This window comes from Theropithecus gelada, chromosome 13, assembly GCF_003255815.1.
Source record: "Theropithecus gelada isolate Dixy chromosome 13, Tgel_1.0, whole genome shotgun sequence".
NCBI lineage: Eukaryota > Metazoa > Chordata > Mammalia > Primates > Cercopithecidae > Theropithecus > Theropithecus gelada.
This window is the reverse complement of record NC_037681.1, coordinates 3397508-3416737: the sequence shown is the minus strand read 5'-3', so window position 1 is coordinate 3416737 and position 19230 is coordinate 3397508. Positions and strand designations below refer to the sequence as shown.

At 42.1% G+C, this 19230-nt stretch overlaps 2 gene segments (V, D, J or C); both read left to right on the top strand.

The window, feature by feature from the left end:
• Positions 1-4555: 4555 nt before the first annotated feature.
• Positions 4556-9106, top strand: LOC112605302. The segment is given in 4 exon segments: positions 4556-4604; positions 4983-5305; positions 8514-8629; positions 9019-9106. Coding segments are annotated over 4 exon segments (576 nt in total).
• Positions 9107-18031: 8925 nt separating this feature from the next.
• On the top strand, positions 18032-18558 carry LOC112604965. The segment is given in 2 exon segments: positions 18032-18111; positions 18236-18558. Coding segments are annotated over 2 exon segments (378 nt in total).
• Positions 18559-19230: the final 672 nt, after the last annotated feature.

The following is a 19230-nucleotide window of genomic DNA, read 5'->3' as shown; positions in this document are numbered from 1 at the left end:
GCAGAGGGTCACCATTTCCAGCTGTCAAGGCAGAGACTTCTTAATTATTAATTAATAATTGATATTATTAATTATTAGAATTACTATTAATTAATATTGATTAATATTAATAATATAATTAATTAATAATAACAGAAATATTATTAATTATTAATTAATAATAACAGAAATGTTATTAATAATTAATATTATTAATTATTATTATAAGACATGGAATGATCACTAAATAATTTATTCAGCTCTTATCTCTTTCCAATTCACAATTTTTGATTTTTGTTGGAGGGAGATAAAAGGAAGAAGCTCAAAGACAATTTCAGTTCATTTTAGGAATCAGTTTAGGTGAGTTAATTGGATTCCTGATTTTACCTGACAGTCTCAAAATTTATTTAATTTTAATTAATGTAAGTATTTCATGGATTCTTAGAATTATTTAATATGAAAGAAAAAGCTATGAATGTGAGACCTCTCAAAGTCTAGTCTCATTTGTTCTACAGGTAAATTATCTGATTTAAGTTAAAATAATAAAGTTACTTTACTTTGTTATCTTGTTATATTCACAGAAATTGTCATATCAACTGCAGCTTCCACTACAGTTTAAAAGGCTAAATTCTGCAATTAAGTCCCTAGAAATTTTAGATGTGCCACGTTCTGCCTTTCAAGTAAACCAGGGTGTATTTTATGATCAACAAGGTCAACATCACATTCAAAGAGTGAAAAAAAATTACTAACCTCCTAGGCAAGATATGGTTTTATGGAGACCTACTTTTGAGGACAGAAGCCCCTTTATTCAAGAGTGAGAATCAAGAGGGAACTTTTAAGAGACAGAATGCTCAGGAAGGAAACAGAATCATTGTTTCTCTTTGTGCAGTTTGTTGGTAGGTGAGGTGGGCTCTGCAGAAAGAGTAACAAGAACAGAAGCAAGGCTCACCACTTAATCCCACAGCTGTGTGTATAGGTTTATAGGATTTCTAAACATTTTTCCAAGAAAAAGTAAAGAACAATAATTCAAATATTTGGAAACAGGTTCAGCTTAGACAGGTCTAGAGCAGGGCCTGAAGATGCAACATACAAGCAACCCTGTTTCTTCCAGTGCTGGAGAGATGGATTCTAAGAAGCAGAAGATACACATTCACGGAGCCTTCATTCCCTGAGCTCTCTGTGTTCCAGAGTATTTATCTGTGAATCGATGCTCCAGTGAGTGACAATTTACAGTTAGTGAGAGAATGCAGACAGCTTCCACCCCAGCTTCCTTGCAGCCAGGAATCCAGCCAGGAATCCAGTCACAGGACCTGCAGCTTCACAGAGGGACACTCCATGGGTGGCTTAGTCTCAATTCTCAACCAAAGGGAACCTCTCCTCTTTATTCAAAATAACCTTCATTGTACTCCAGATGGGGAACAGGTCTCTGTGTTTCTCACCCTCATCCATGGTAGTGTTTGTTTGGACAATATGGGCCGATACAGTCTGTAGAAGAAAGTCTACAGAATTGGAAACAGTGACATATAAATGAGCTAAAGATGACCTGCGTGTCCTGGCCCCTATGTTGTTTTTCTCAAAACTGTGTATACTTCTTAATGGCCTTTTCCACACTGAAATTTTGCAGGGCAATTATTTTAAAACAGCCAAAAGAAGAATATTTTCAGCCTTTCAGAAAATACTTACTTTGCATGTCCATGCAATTTCAACCACATCTGCTAACAATAAGATAAACCCCAGTTATGAAAACGTTAAACCAGAAACTCTCCACTGTGCTGCTATGTGGCATCCCCTAGACACACGGCCCCTTGTCCAGTGTCCCATCATTTTGAGAATCAATCTGGCCCCTTATTCTCTGCACAGATTACTGCTGGGAGGGACTTGTCTCTGCAAACCTGTCAAAGCCTCATCCAATAAACTCATGTGTGTGACTGCCCCTCGGTGGCCATCTCTTTACCTTGAGCAGCCCACAAATCCTTCCAACCCCCTACAAATTGGATCACAGTGTCCACACTGACTCAGGGTCATGAACACAATCAATTCCACTTCTAAGACTCTTCTCAAGTCTTATGAATAATGCAATTGCTCCCAATTCTATGAACCCCAAACTAACCACATCAGAAACAGGAGACACAGCCACAATAAACTCCACCTGCATAAGTCCTCCCTCATTCAGGTGACCATGGTTCATGTTAGAGACACACAGAGGCAGAGGCCTGCTGCACACCTAGATCTGAATGGAGGTGGTTCTGACACCTTCTGATCTGTGTCCACTGTGGAGTGACCAGCTTTGTCTGCTGTTGTCGAAGCCTTGGTGTAATGTGTCAACAGATAAGAGAGGGAGGTTTCTAATCAGAATTAGATATGTTATTCTTTAAGTCTATAGGTAATACATGGTAATTTAAAACCGTTTTCTGAATAAAAGAGGTCTTTACAAGATTTCACATTTTATGATTATGTAAAGCAACAGAGGATGAGATTTTTAAAAATCACGGTGTTAACCTTCTGAACAATTTATTATCAAGTCTCATAGGAAACTGCAGGGCTATCTTAAATTCAAGCATCTTAAAGAAATCTTTGCAAAAATAACGTTTTCAAGAATTGACTTTTAGTAAAAGAAAAACTGACACTTTTTTCTTTTCTTTTCTTTTTTTTTTTTTTGTTTTACTGTTATTCACTTTCCTGCCGTTCAAGTTTCCAGATTGGATGATGAATAGACCTGACTCTTCATTTAACACCCTTTCAGAATAATTATTTAAAACTTGCAGTAAGAGGTACCATCTAGTTCCACTTTAGTTGGGCTGACTGTGTTTTGTGTTTTCTTTTTCCTTTCCTTCAGCCTCTAATGTTTCTTTTTTCACTGTTATGATTAACTAGGAGTCTGAATTTTGAAGACTAAGAAGCAGATTAGAATTGTTTAGTTACATAAGAAAAGTCATATACACAAAAGTTACTAAATTCAATGAGAAAAGAGTAAATAAAATTGAGATAGTAAAATATGAGCCTTTATTCTAATCCAAACTCTTAATTACAATTTGATCTCCTTAACCCACATTATTGCAGTGGTGTTCAATATTTAAAGGTCAATATTGTTGTGTTTTCAATTATCTTTTCCAATCATGTAAAACATGTTATTTTCTTAGAATTCCATAAGACATTTAAACAGAGCTTTCCTCTGGAATGTTACCTAGAATTTCATTTGTTTGTGTTCTTGGGCAATCAATTATGAATTTCTGTTAAATGACCCATGATTACATAGTCTTTCAATTACAGTTCACTCTTTCCATTGTTCCTGTAATTCTTTTTCCAGAAATGTGACTGTCCTTGTGATGGTGTTTAGTATCGGCACCATTATTAAGGAACTGTTCAATTAAATAATAAGGACTTCACTAACAAATGAAGAAACATGAGATTGTTTCCCTTTGTAATGGTCAGGTGTGTGGCAGACTCACATCCCTGAGCTGTGAGTGTCTTTCCAAGAAACCATGAAAATGTCAATTACAGGTTCAGGTTACCCTGAGACATCAAACTGTAGATGCAGTCCTTGATCTTCCCACATAGACAATTTGCTTCTCAACTGCACACTCATGGCTGTGGCTGCAGCACATCCAGGCTGGCGGAGACTCAGGTCTCATTCAGGATTGGCAAGAACCCGGAAGACCTGATCGGACCTGATCCCACGTAACCAGGGAGACTGTATGGGAAGAATTTTCCTGAGAACCACTAGGAAAAACATCATGGAATGTTTTTTCTTATTTGTTCTGTATCATTAACCTATGAAATTCTTCCCTATGGGAGCCTGCTGGTTAACCTTGTATATGTAAGATGATTATGATGGGATTATAACAGATTGAACAGTTGGTCACCAGGAATTTTTATATTCACCGCCTGAGGCATAGCATTCTTGTCCCCTATCCTCTTACTTATGCTAAGCTCTTGTCTCTAAATGTAGAGACCCACATCATTCTCTGTGAGGTCTTTGGTCAGAGCAGTCTGATGGGGCTCACTCGCCAGTTTCCAGGGAAGGGGAGATTCTAACACTTGCATTGAACAACGTTGACCAGTTACCCTGGAAACAGCAGACACCAGGCAACACTTGAGCTGGCTCAGGAGCACTTTTCATTTGCAGGCCCTCTGCCCGTCAGTGCTTGTGGAAATGAGGCTGTTTTCTTCTTTAGATTGACTGGAGGGAGCCATGCAGGATGGCATTCACCTCCCAGAGATACATCCTAGAAACACATTTCCACATTGTCAGGGTCCTCGTGCTTTCTCTGTGTGGCACACACTGCACAATGTGTCCCTGCCCGAGGTCCCAACTTGCACAGTCACAGACTTCTTCCCTTGACCACAGGCAAACTTGACATGAACTATGTTTGTTTTATTCCAACAAACATTTTATGTCACATTGTTCACAGAAGAGACATTCCCCCTGCCCCCATCAACCTTTTCCACACCACTGCACCCACCAGGTGATTTACATATTGCCCTCTAGGAAGGACCTTCCCTTTTGATTCTGAGATAAACGCTCAGCTCTAACCTTGCCTTGAGTGATCAGGACTCCTCAGGTCACCTTCTCACAATGAGGCTCCCTGCTCAGCTCCTGGGTCTGCTAATGCTCTGGGTCCCTCGTAAGGATAGGATTAAAATGAGGTGATAAAACGGGGTGGGAGGGTGAGATCTGGGGGCTCCACAGCTTCCTATACTTATTTCAACCGTGTGTCACGGGCACATGGTCTATGCTCCATGATCGAGAATTCTTTTATTTTTCTCAGGAATAATCAGGAATCACCTCCCAGGAACAAGGACAAGAGCTCTGATTAAGATCTTGAAAATAAAGAGTTCCCTCCTGGCTAGTAAATAATGGGTTCATTTTAGAAACTCTACCTTTCATTATATAAATCAAAACTTAAAAAAAAATGTAACTGTAAATCAACATCTTAAGGGAAATCATGAAAATTGCTCAAAATGTATCTATATAACCTTGTACATCTCCGTCATTATTTCAGGATCCCGTGGAGACATTATGATGACCCAGACTCCACTCTCCCTGCCCATCACCCCTGGAGAGCCAGCCTCCATCTCCTGCAAGTCTAGTCAGAGCCTCTTGGATAGTGACGATGGATACACCTATTTGGATTGGTACCTGCAGAAGCCAGGCCAGTCTCCACAGCCCCTAATCTATTTTGTTTCAAGCTGGGCCTCTGGAGTCCCAGACAGGTTCAGTGGCAGTGGATCAGGCACTGATTTCACACTGAAAATCAGCCGGGTGGAGGCTGAGGATGTTGGGGTTTATTACTGCATGCAATGTATAGAGTTTATTTCCACAGTGGTACAGCCTGGAAAAGAAACCTCCCTGCTGAGGTGTCCCAGCTGCTCACATGCAGTACTTTTCTGGAGAGCAGCTCAGCAGAGTCTCTGAATCTGCAGGAGAAGAGGCTGTTGGAGAATTCAGGGCAGAGTTTGTTGCTGAGGACTCTGCCTGGGACGACAGGTGCATGCCACTAAGCATGGCTAATTTTTATATATATATATATTTTTTGGTAGAGTCGGTGCTTCACTATGTTGCCCAGTCTGTTCTCAGACTCATGGGCTCAAAACACCCACCTGACTTGGTCTCCCAACGTGCTAGGAGTACAGGTGTGAACCATTGCACCAGGTCAGCACCCCTGTTTATGTTCCTGTCACTTGCCACAGTCTTTACTCTCATAAGCAGCAGGAGAATGAGGAGGTTCTAGGGCTCTGTGAGTAAAATATCAGGAAGACAGGGAAAGGAGAATGGAAGCTCATCTGAATCCTCCTTCCTTGCCTACATTTGTTTAAATTTGAGCAAAATAGCCAGACAATTGATCATTTCTGACAAAACACGTTGAGTACCTCTTAGGGTTTAACAGTTTTGGGTACCTTTTAAAGAAAATATTTGGTTATATGTAAAATTGGGATTTTCCCACCTTTTAAATTCCTGCTTCTTCTATTTGCCATTCTTTTCCACTCCATGATAGAGACAGGATTCTTCACTAGTTCTCCTCAGGGGGAGCTGGCTGAGGACAATCAGTAACATCTTAGTTGTGAGTGTCAAATAGACTTTGTAATTTCAAAGCAGACGCAAGTTCCTAATACTAAAAATCTTTGATTACAGCTACCTCTTGCTGATAGAAAAGGGAGTTCTTGAAAATTTGAAAGCTGGTTTTAAAAATAAAATGCATATGCTGGAAGATGCAGTGTAGCAAAGATGTAGTATTTTCCATGGATCACTGAAGAAATACAGGATGATGTAAACTGTCTTATTATCCAAAGTTCAGAATTCAAGATTGGGCAGACTGCAGGAATGTGTGCATGAAGAGAACACAGGAGGGATCAACTATTGTTCAGTTAAACTGCCCTTGGATTATGGTGGGTGGGGATGTGCCTGGTGGTGGCCATGGCAGCTGGTGATGTGGATCCAAAAAGAGGCCAAATGCTTCTTGTGAAGAACCACAGAGTTGAAGGCACTGCTGCCTGGCTTCCTGGGTGGAGCCTGTGCCGCTGGGAGTCTCACAGGAAAGTAATGTCATGAGTAAGCATTTAGTTTGGTAATCACCAAAGGTTTAGTGAAGTCCCTGTGCAAAGAGACCTGAGGTCATGTCACTCAGTTCTAGTCAAATCACAGCAGCCAGGCAGAGCTTCTGAAACTTATTCTATCCTTAGAGGAGGTCTAGCAGAGACCACTGTTTGGGTCTGGGAGTTGTCACAACCACTGACATGCTCAGCAGAAGGCCCAGCAGGATGTAATCCAGCAGGTTTTGATAAATGACAACTTTGATATTAAGTGGTCATAAACAAACAATAAAAGGATTTGAAGTAAGTAAATATATTATTTTTACACAATGTGATCATTACCTAAAATAAATTTGATGTGTATATTCTAGTGGTAATGGTATAGAAAAATGTATGATTTGTATATATTCAGTTAAAATAAAGCTCCAAAAATATTTATGAATTATTCATGGGCATGTCAGTTACCTGTCATGAGGTGATATGCTTAAAGAAATGTTTGTATTAAAAGGACAAAATACCTTTTTTCTTGTTAGAAAATTTAATCACATCAGAAATGATCGTCTATTCTAAGATGATGGATCCCATGGTGAGTGAATTTAAAATTTTATTATTATTATTATTATTTTTTTTTGAGAGGGAGTCTCAGTCTGTCACCCAGGTTGGAATGCAGTGGTGCGATATCAGCTCACTGCAAGCTCTGCCTCCCAGGTTCATGCCATTCTCCTGTCTCAGCCTCCCCAGTAGATGGGACTACAGGCACCCGCCACCACGCCCGGCTAATGTTTTTGTATTTTTGGTAGAGACAGGGTTTCACTGTGCTAGCCAGGATGGTCTCAATCTCCTGACCTCAAGATCCACCCGCCTCGACCTCCCAGAGTGCTGAGATTACAGCCGTGAGCCACCATGTGCAGACTAAAATTGTATTTCTAAACGGAAATATCAAAAAAGAAAGAAAGAAGGAAAGAAAGAAAGAAAGAAAGAAAGAAGAGAGAGAGAGAGAAAGAAAGAAAGAAAGAAAGAAAGAAAGAAAGAAAGAAAGAAAGAGGAATATAGCAAAGAATTTGTCACACATACAAAGAATGACAAGTCTTTACTTTTCCATTCATGAGTGAGAACACACAACCAATCCAAAATCTATTGATTTCACTCCCACAATCATTAGTGTGGAGACTAAAGGTAGCACAATTAAAATTACAGTCTTAACCGAAAGGTACCAAAACAAAGAAAAGACGGTTTATAGAAAATAGTTTGCAAAATAAAGAATGACATGTCTGTAGAAGGTATTGACAAGTGGGGACTCACATCTAACCAAAATTCTAGGGATTTCACCATCACAAACACTACTTTGGAGCCCTGAGATGCTGCACATCCTCCTGTGACCAGGACACTCCTTGGGCCCCTGTGCAGTGTGATGGCCCCAAACACAACTCTTCCAAGGAAGCTCAGCCTCTCAGTGTGGCAGGAGAGGTTGTGGTGCCAGGGAATGTGTCCACAGCAGGTAGAATCAGGTGGGCTCAGGCAGTTGCCTAGAAAGTCTTTGAGGAAGAGGACATGAGGCCTCAGTCACAGGTACATGTTCTTCTTCTGTGTGAACAGGGGCCAGATCTCTCCAGGGCACCATCCAGAGCCTCTTCCTTCCTAACTACTTTGGGTACACAAGTCCCACAGACCCTCCAGTGTTGGCTGCCACATAATCCCTGGAGCAGCCACTAAAGTTTCCTGCTGTCCTCATAGCTGCAGGGATGCTCAGTCACGTCACTGGGAGGAGATCCTAGTGTGTCCTGTCCTCACCTGCTACAGGCATACTTGACTTGAACTATGTTTGTTTTGCTCCATTGAACATTTTATGTCACATTGTTCACAGTAGAGATATACCCCCTACACCATAGACCCTTTCCACACTGCTGCCCCCACCAGGTGATTTGCATATTGTCCTCCAGGGAGGACCTTCCCTTGTGAGTCTGAGATAAAAGCTCAGGTCTAACCTTGCCTTGACTGATCAGGTCTCCTCAGTTCACCTTCTTACAGTGAGGCTCCCCGCTGAGCTCCTGGGGCGGCTAATGCTCTGGCTCCCTGGTAGAGACAGAAGTGAAATGAGGTGGGAAAATGGGACTAGAAGGTGAGTTCTGGGGGCTCCACGGTTTTCCATATTTATTTCAATCATGTGTTAGAGTCACATTATCTATGCTCCAGGAAAGAAAATTCATATTTTGGTCTTAAGAATAAACAGGATTCACCTCCAAGGAACAATGACTCCTGCTCTGATTAAGATCTTGAAAATAAAGAGGGAATGTGTCCACAGTGTGTGGAGTCAGGTGGGCTCAGGCAGTTAGCTGGGGAGTTCCCCGCTGGCTGGCAAATAATGGGTTCATTTTAGAAAGTCTGTTTTCCATGATATAAATCAAAACTTGAAAATACGTATAACTGTAAATCAGTATCATAAGGAAATTATGAAAGTTGCTCATAATGTGTCTATATAAACTTTGCACTTTTCTGTTATTATTTCAGGACCAAGTGGGGATATTGTGATGACCAAGACTCCACTCTCCTGGCCTGTCTCCGCTGGAGAACCAGCCCCCATCTCCTGCAGGTCTAGTCAGAGCCTCTTGCCCAATGATGGATACGCCTATTTGTATTGATTCCTGCAGACGCTAGGCCAATCTCCACAGCTCCTGATCTATTTTGTTTCAAACTGGGCCTCTGGAGTTTCAGACAGGTTCAGTAGCAGTGATTCCGGCACTGATTTCACACTGAAAATCAGCAGAGTGGAGGCTGAGGATGTTGGGGTTTATTACTGCATGGCAGTCCTACAGTTTCCTTCCACAGTGGTACAGTACTGAACAGAAACCTTCTTCTGGGGTGTCCCAGCTGCTCACATGCACTGCTTGTCTGGCGAGCAGGTCAGCAGGGTCTCTGTGTCTGCAGAGGAGTACGCTGTTGGAGAATACAGGGCAGAGTTTGCTGCTGAGGACTCTGGCATAGAATTCTTGCGATTCCAAAAGTGGGCTTTGAAAATAAACAAAATAATTCAGATGGAGAACATAAAGTTTACATAATGTGCCACAGGAACAATGCAGAATTAAATGAGATTTTATTTCCTTCTCAAATCTTAGAATTTTAAAAATATTTTACAGGCATAGCCTTTTAAAGAGAAAATATTTAGTGCTCTGTTGTCATAAGAAAATGATTCTAAGAATGAATGAATGCATTACTTTTATATGACATTCTTCCTGAAAATAAATCTGAATCTTCTATTTCAGTTGTAAATGCATAGAAAAATTATGCTCTTAGTAGATTCCATTGACAATAGTGCTCTAAATTTATATGCTTCCTTAATTTGAGGGCTACAGTCTGATAAATATCTATATACATTTTACCATGTAACTTTTAAACCTAACAGAAATGCTTTCTGTTAAAAATGCAGTAGTGCTTTCTCCACCATAATGCTAGAGGGCAGTTTCACGCGACTGGTGAAGGAGAGAGAAAGTTTGGGAAGTGGGAACATAGCAATTTCGCAATATGACCAAGTGTTATCATGTAGAAAACTACCCCAAACCAGTCATTTCTGACACGTGTTACCACTTGTGCTACCACTAATCTGCATCCATGATCTGATCTTTCTGCCAAATAAATTTCCATGAACCCGAATAATGATGAGTGATGTCTGTCACATGTGGTAACACATGTGTAGAGACACAAAAGACTGATTGAATCAATAGAACAAGATCCTGATGCAGGTTAAGGGTTTAAATAATACTTGAGATAATTTATTTCAAGATAGCAGATTCCGTAGGAAGTGCAATTAACATTCCAATGTGTCATTTCTGTTAGGTTTAAAAGTTTCATGGTAAAATGTATATAGGTATTTATTAGACCGAAGCCCTCAAATTAAGAAATATAAGTCACTCAATATGCTATTGAAAAATACTAATTAATGCATCATTGTGCCTATATTTTATTGCAGAATGCAGTAAAACAAAATAAAATGTAAGTCGCAAGAGCACAAGGTAAGCAATACCATCGTCACCTTTAGCAGCCCTGTGATTGAGAGCACCTAGTCACCTTGAGTTTCTGCTTTTCTGTGAGAAACGAGATAAAATAAAAACCCATTCAAGGTAGTTAGTTACATTTTAGTGAAAGCAAACAAATCTACAATATACATGCTGCTGATATCCCAAAGGCATATATTCTCAAGGCAAAATAGTGAAAAGTAAATGATCTAAAAAACTGAAAGGGGAGAGATACAAGGAGAATCAAAGCATAATCAAATTTATTACATAGAAGCCTGTTAATATGGTGAACTAAATGGGACAAGGTTTCTGTGTCTGTGCCATGGCAGTGCAGAGGCAGGCAGGTGGCCTTGGCGGTGTCGGTGGCTCTGCTCCATGAGGTCACTCAGATGGGCAGCAGGCACGACCACCCTCAGTACACAGCCTTCCTCCTTCCTCACAGTCACAGCCTGCCCAGCCATCCTCAGTAGCATGAGGTGGAACAGAGTGGAGAGAAAGCTGTTTTCTTCTAAAGACTAAAAACAAAAACAGAAACAAAAAATCCTGGAGCTTTCCATCAGGGACAAATGTTCTTTTGACTCAATCACACATTTGAGAAATTTTCCATTGAGTGGATCTGCTGATAAACCCACATTCGTTGCTTGTTTTAATATGAAAATGTGTTTACATGATTCTTGAAAATATTTTTTGACTATAAACTTATATAGACGGCAGCCTATTTGATGCTGTCATTTACAATTCATAATTGCTGCTAAAAAGTTATTTGTTGAAAAAATCTATGACTCTAACTGTTGTTGTTTGAAAGGAATATGTCTTTTTAAGATACTCAGACTCCTTTTAACCTCTTCATTTGGCCCTCCTTTTTTTCTGATTCAATGTATTGTTTAATTTGTTACTTACGATTAATTAATCAATAATTAATTTTCCCAATCACAGAATCATATGTCCTATAAGTTGCTATGTCAGAGACCTGCCTGAAGATGGCAAACACGCTCCACAATAAACAGAAGACAGCTCCACGGTGTTAGGAACCCTGGGAAAGTAGAAATGCTAGTGTCCCATTATCAACAGGGAGTCCTAAAGTTAGAGTCAAATCTTTCCCATGACCAGGGCAGGTGGGAGGAACCACTCATGTGCTGAGTTGTGGGAACCGGCCCCGTGCCCTGAGGCTGGATTAACGGCCTTGGCCTTGTCCCGCCTGCTATGGACTGAATTGTGTCCTCAGATTCATATTGAAACCCTAATTTTCAATGTGACTGTAGAAATTAGGACCTGGAGAGATGTAATTGAGGTCATAAGAGGGGAGTCCCTGATCCAGTAGGATTTGTGATTTTATAAGATCCAGAGACCTCTCCTTTTTCTTCTCTCTCTCTAACTGCCTTCCCCTCAATGGAAAGGCTGTGTAAAGACGTGGTGAGAAAGAAGGTGGCATCTGCAAACCAGGAAGAAAGTCTTTATCAGAAAACAAACCCTGCTGAGCATCCATCTGGGATATTCCAGGCACCAGACATTTAATTTAATTTAATTGAAAATTAAATGCTGTGGTTTACACCATCCAGTCCAGGTTTTTCAATGTGGCAGCACAAGCTGACTCATCCACCTTCCCCACCCTCTGTGAACAGGAGCAACCTCAGGAAGCCCTCGTGGACATGGGGACCCAGCTTTGCTCCTCTTCCTCCTGCTTTTCCAACTCTCTGGTGAGGAGAGAGGACTCAGGCTTCAACTTCAGTTTCTGTGCATTAAACATGAATGTTTCCTTGAAGATGAAGTTTTTAGCCCATTTTGATTTCTCAACAGAATTTAATCAAACAGAATGAAGTATTAGAATTAATATTTAGGAATGTTCATATTTGTACCCCACTTACATGACAGTTGGGATATTGCGTGGTGCTCATCTCCAGGTCCTCCCTGTGTTCCAGGAGACAGGGTCACTCTCACCAGCAGGGCCAGTCAGGGTAATAACAGTGTCCTAGCCTAGCTCCGTGTGAAATAAGGGCTGACACTGAGCTCCTGCTGGTTCCCACTGCCCCCTGGACACGATGCCTGCCTAGGTCAAGGGGGTGAGTCTGGACAGATGTCACTCTGGCCATCAGCAGCCTAACTACCTTCATGACCTCCCATTGTGAACAGAGTCCCAGAAGCTGCCTGAGCCATGAATGTTGGACAGAGAAATCCCACATCACTGCAGTCAGAGGGGGGCTGTGAAAAGACCATGGAGGGGTTTTATACTATGACCAAACACCACTGAGCCATGGCGGCCACTCTGTCTGACGGGAGCCCCCGAGGGAAGACCAGCTCACGCTGTCTAACCACTAGAGGTCGTTTTTGTCACCATCTGGGTTCTAGCTGGTTTGGGCCAGTTTCTGTAGTGCATCCTGTTTTGTCCAGATCCTCTTCTGGTCAGTGTTGTCATGACTGGTGTGATCAGTGCTCAGAGTACAAATCCTGACGATCTCCTACCTTACACTCGCTGCCTTCTGTGAATCAGATATTCTGATAAGGATCCTGTTGGATCCTACTGGAATCAGGGGCCACACAGACCCCCACTGAGGGCTCACGCCCACAGGCATCTGAAGACAAGCAAAGGTTCAGAGAATGATAGCTCGTGACTGTCCCCTGTAAAGACAGCTTCTCCCCAGATGGCTGAGGGCTGTCTTTGGTTGTGTCCTTTCTTCTGAATGATAATGAGGGATGGAGCAGGTCTGTAAGCAAAACCACAACAAGACCTTCCTATGTGTGCTGCTCTAACCTGGACACAGGTGGCACTGGATACACTTACGACAGTGAGGAGATTTATAATCACAAGGAAGAGAGACAGGGAAAGGAGGCGAGAGAGAGAAGGGTGGTGATGTGTGTATAGTACCAACACTGACAGTACGTTCTTTAATGGTTTATTGCTGAGTATGATGCTCCAATGATCAGGTTCCATTCCATGCAGCCTATACATATACCTTATATAGGAAAAGAGCCTTTGAACATATAAATTAAGGATTATGAAATGGGCAGATTATCCTGTATTGACCAGGTGGGCCCTAAATGGGCCTGTCTTTGTTAAATGTCTATCTCTATCTTATAAGGACATCACGATTGTCCTTATAAGATAGACATAGACAGACATTTGAACAAAGCCTGCAGAAGAGAAGGCAATTTGAAGACAGTGGCAGAGATTGAAGTGATGTAGACTCAAGCCAAAGAAAGCTGAAGCAAACAAAAGCTGGAAGAAGCCAAAAAGTGTACTCCCCCGCTGGAGTCCCTGAAGAAGCTTGGTCTGATGACAGCCTGCTCTCGACTCCTGAAACTAGTGCTGGACTGGTGGCCTCCAGAACTATAGGAGAATATATTTCTGTTGTTTTAAGCCACCGAAGTTGTAGTAATTTGTTATAGCAGCCCAAGAATTTTAATAAAAATGGGGCTTAGGATAAATCCAGCCTCCAGTTACTATGATGATTTGTAGTCTCCACCTTCAATTCTCTAATGTTACACATGATTGCTTAGAAGAAGTTCATGATGGAAACATTGTACAGGAAATCCCACAGTGTATACAGGGCATCTATTAGTTACAGAATAAATAATGAGAATTCTTAGTTGAAAATGACATCTGAGGCTGGGCTTGGTGGCTCACGCCTGTAATACCAGCACTTTGGGAGGCCAAGGTGGCAGATCACGAGGTCAGGAGATTGAGATCATCTTGCCTAACACGATGAAACCCTGTCTCTACTGAAAAATACAAAAAATTAGCTGGACATGGTGGCATGTGCCTGTAGTCCAAGCTACTCAGGAGGCTGAGACAGGAGAATCCCTTAAACTCGGGAGGCGGAGGTTGCAGTGAGCCGAGACCCCACCACTGCACTCAGGCCTGGGCAAGAGAGCAAGATTCTACCTCGAAAAAAAAGTAAATAAATACACCAAACCAGGACTTGAACTCAACTCTGGACCAAGTGGACCTAATAGACATATACAGAAATCTCCACCCCAAATCAACAGAATATACTTATTTCTCAGCAGCACATCACACTTATTCTAAAATTGACCACAGATGCCCTATGTAAATGATGAGTTGATGGGTACAGCAAACCCACACAGCACATGTACACCTATGTAACAAATCTGCAAACTGGGCACTTGTACCCCAGAACTTAAAGTATAATAATAATAATAATAATAATGACATCTGACTAGTAGTATCTTATCTAGAATCTTCATTCTAAGATACTCAAGGAGCCCTAAGTAGTCTTTTCATATACATATATGTACAGGTACATTTCCTAGTGCATCAACTAGAGAAATCCTCAGTACAGCCCTTGACACCCTTGGTGATACATTTCAGACGAGTAAACTGTTCATCAGAGCCCAGAGTTGAAACACTTCAACAGAGGTGGTTTGCCCAAGGACACATGGTCAGCAATTTTCAGGACTGAGCTTGGAACCATCGTCTGCATAACCTTAAATATGTTACTTCCACGTGGCCACGTTTGTTTCACAGAGGATTGAATGGCTTTAAATTCAGAGAAGAGACAAAGCCAGAAGGGTGGTGTGAAATTCTCAATACAAGCTCCCTGCTACCTCTGCACCTTACCGTGATTACCCCAATTATAAACTCAGGCCCTTATGCAGTTTTGTCTACAAAGCAAAACTTCCTCAAAGTCTTTACAAATATTAAATGTCTTTCTTTAATATTTGAGGGCAGGGGCAAGGCAATACCTTGCATTGTCCTGAACACTTTGCATCTTGTCTACCATCCGCATCTCTCTGACCCTGTCCTTCCCCCTCAAATTGTGTACTGTAAATCTGATTTCTCCTCCTAATATGAAAACAAATGGACAAATATTCCCCTACTTTTCTCATATTCAGAGCATACAAGAGTTAATAATCACGTATCCAGAGAGTACGAGAGTCAATCAAAGGATTTATCCAAGAGCATTTACACATTACAAGGATTCTTCTAGCGATCTTCACAGTGAAATTTTCTATGTGTCTTGTTAAAATTGACACTACAAAATGACAAGATAAAAGTATTTGGAAGAACAGATGGTGGCCATGCCCTTAAGGATGTAAAAGACACCCCTGCCCCTTGTGTTAGTTTCCTACTCCTGCTGTAACAAGTTACCAGAATCTTACCGGCTTCACACAACACAAATTTATTATCATACAGTTCTGGCGGTGAGAAGTCTCCCTGATTTAAAATCGAGGTACCAGTAGTGCTATATTCCTTCTGGAAGCTCCAGGGGAGAGAATCTGATTCTCAGTTTTTCATCTTCAAAGACAGCCCCATGTTCCGGGCTGCCTGGCCCCTTTCTCCATCACTGAAGCATCCCTCTCCATTGTCTCCATTCCTCTCTGACTGTTACCCCCACTTGTCCCTATTATAAAGACGCTTGTGATGATGCTGTCTTTCCCAGATAATTCAGGTGTTTCCTAAATTTTCTGAATATCCCTATGCATGAAAAAGAAAATTGGCAAATATTCAGAATCTACTGTCCAAAAACAAGGGTTTGTACACTATCTTAGGTTGGATCTTTCAGAGACAATGATGCCCATGCCAGCAGCATATTTACAATGCACAGGAAACACTGGGAGGAAACAAGGCAGTGAGAAAGGAAAGAGAGTAGTGATAACAAAAGTGTCCTCAACAAGAAGCTACCACTGAGCATGAATGGAGCTCAAGTCCACGTGGAAACATGGGAAAATGTCTCGGTATTATTCCACCTCAGAAGGGAGGGAGCTGGGGTATGTATACACCTCCCCTGTCCTCACTTATTGAGGGCTTTCCTAGAGGATGCTCATTCCAGGTGCTGTGATAGGCCATGTGTGCAGTCAGGGCTGCCTTCTCCAGCTTCAGATAGAGCAGTGAGGAAAAGATATGGCCAACGGGGGTCAGCAGAAATATAGTGAACGGAAAATGGAAAGGGTAGCAAGAGTGACAGCTATATTACCCCCCCCACACACACACACGAAATTGTGTATCGCAATCCAGAACTGCTTCTTTCTGAACGTAAATCTTAGCAAACAGTTTACCAGTAACTTCTCTTGAAATTCAGGCCTCTGGAAAGCAGTAGGAAATCTGTGTACCAGCTATACCACTGCAGTCTGGCCACCCTTAGTGATGCATGAGTAATCCTCCCTGGACTCCCCAGGCTCTAGTCTTCTCATGTTGATGTAGTTGATTCCACTTCCCTTGCTGCACAACCAGGCTGGAATGCCTGGGCAGAGGCAGACATGTGAGGTATAGCGGTTCAAATCTGTTTCCAAGTTTTGTGCAGATTCAAAGCATTTCTCCATGTACATGGGCGGTGACTTGGCAGGAGATGGAGACTCTCTTTTCTGAATGTGGAGCAAAGAGGCTGGCATCTGAGTCAGGATGATGTCCCCACTCACTGCTAAAGGGTCAAAGAGAAAAGTGGCATTGATGGTGCAGGGCAGGGACATGCACTGAGTAGCTGCCACCCTCACAGAAGAGAAAGTGTTCATTGACCTGGCTTTTCCCTAGGGCCTGTCCCTCCCCTGCTTTCCAGAGAACCAAGTTTTTCGAGAACTGTACCTGAACACTCACTAACACTCTGGTGGAAAAGGCAGATCAGGGCATTAAGCAAGATGCATTAACTTGGTCTTCTTTCTTTGGAGGCAGTTGATGTGGGGGTCTAGATTGACCCGGAGTTTCAAGTTTATCCTGATTCAGGCTTCAACAGTTGGAGGAAGAAACAGAGGTGTTTTCTGAAGTAAACAGATCTAGCAGTACTTGACAACCCTTCATACTGATGACCTATGGGAAATAATACCCAAGAGCAGAAAAATGTGTAGAATAAGGGGAGCTGCAAACCAAGATGAAGCTGCTGCCCATTGAGACCCTGGGTACTAAAGAGACCCGTAGCTCTGGATAATGGAAGATCTGTGAGTGGCAGAGGCACTGAGGAATCACGGCATCATTATTGTGCCTCTGAAGGGAATTGCTTGAAAACATACTGGTAATAATGAATGTTTATGGTCACTACAAATACTTTGGAGTGTATTAAATATGCTTCTGATAAAGACTGTTTCTCTCACATGAAACAATGGGAACTCTGTGACAATCACGGAGGTGTTGTTAGTATAGCAAAAGGGATTGTTACTCTCTGCATCCATTCAAGTAACTTGAAGACCTGATAGATCCACCCTCTAAGACTTTATTAGATGTTCCCTACAAATGGTTATACTCTCCTGTACACTCCCAATACAAATATAAAATATATTATTCCATGTAGTCCTTAGGTTTGTATTAAAGTTTGATTTTTTTTTCCCTCAAAATATCTCTTGTCACAACAGTGGCCCTAGAGAGAAATACATTATCTCCTGGCAAATCTATACTGCTCTGGTATGACCTGGGACCCTGGGGATATTTCCCCTGTGCTGAGTTACTGAGATGAGCCAGCCCTGCAGCTGTGCCCAGCCTGCCCCATCCCCTGCTGATTTGCATGTTCCAGAGCACAGCCTCCTGCCCTGAAGACTTTTTAATAGGCTGGTCACACCCTGTGCAGGAGTCAGTCTCAGTGAGGACACAGCATGGACATGAGGGTCCCCACTCAGCTCCTGGGGCTCCTGTTGCTCTGGCTCCCAAGTAAGGAAGGAAAACACTAGGAATTTACTCAGTCAGTGTGCTCAGTTCTGGCTGAAACTTCAGGGAAGTCCTCTGGTAACATGATTAATATTAAGAATATTTGTTTTTATGTTTCCAATCTCAGGTGCCAGATGTGACATCCAGATGACCCAGTCTCCATCCTCCCTGTCTGCATCTGTAGGAGACAGAGTCACCATCTCTTGCCGGGCAAGTCAGAACATTTATAGTAATTTAGCGTGGTATCAGCAGAAACCAGGGAAAACTCCTAAGCTCCTGATCTATGCTGCATCCAGTTTGCAAAGTGGGATTCCCTCTCGGTTCAGTGGCAGTGGATCTGGGACAGATTTCACTCTCACCATCAGCAGCCTGCAGCCTGAAGATGTTGCAACTTATTACTGTCAGCATGGTTATGGTACCCCTCCCACAGTGTTACAAGTCATAACATAAACCCCCAAGGAAGCAGATGTGTGAGGCTGAGCCACCCCAGATGCTCCTCCTGGTGCCTCTATCTGATAAGAGCATTTGTTAAATTCAATCAGGTTTTGAAAGTCATTGGAAGACTTTTGTAGAGGGGTTCAGGGAGGCTCCTCTGAAACTTAAGCCTATTTTTCCCTCATCCCCAGCAGAAAAGACAGGACAATGCCTGTCCTGAATGAATAAGGAAGAGGTATAAGTCCACGTTAGGAGTCTGTGTTACGGGATAATTGGAATTCATACAGCAAAAGAGAAGATATTCTCGGTATTTCAAGGATAAATTCTTCAAGTTGATCAAATTAGAGTCTAAACCACAGTCTTTTCGAAGCATATGGTACGTTATTCATGAAGTAGCCACTAGAGACAAGGGATTCTCAGGTGCTCCTACAGAAGTCAGAGTGCACCTGCCCCTGGTGGTATGTGCTGAGTACCTGTGTGATGATCCTCAGACCTGTCTGGGAAGACCAGGGTGGGGGTGTTGATGCTCTCAGCTGCCTGCGGCACGTCTCCAGGTGATTGTCCAGTCCACACATAACTCCACGTGCTTTAGTTCAGGTGTCAGTGTACATGAATCCACCACTCTGACTTCCCAATCTCATGGGAGGGCCTCTGGTTAAGCAACTCTAAAGAAACCATAGAGAGAAA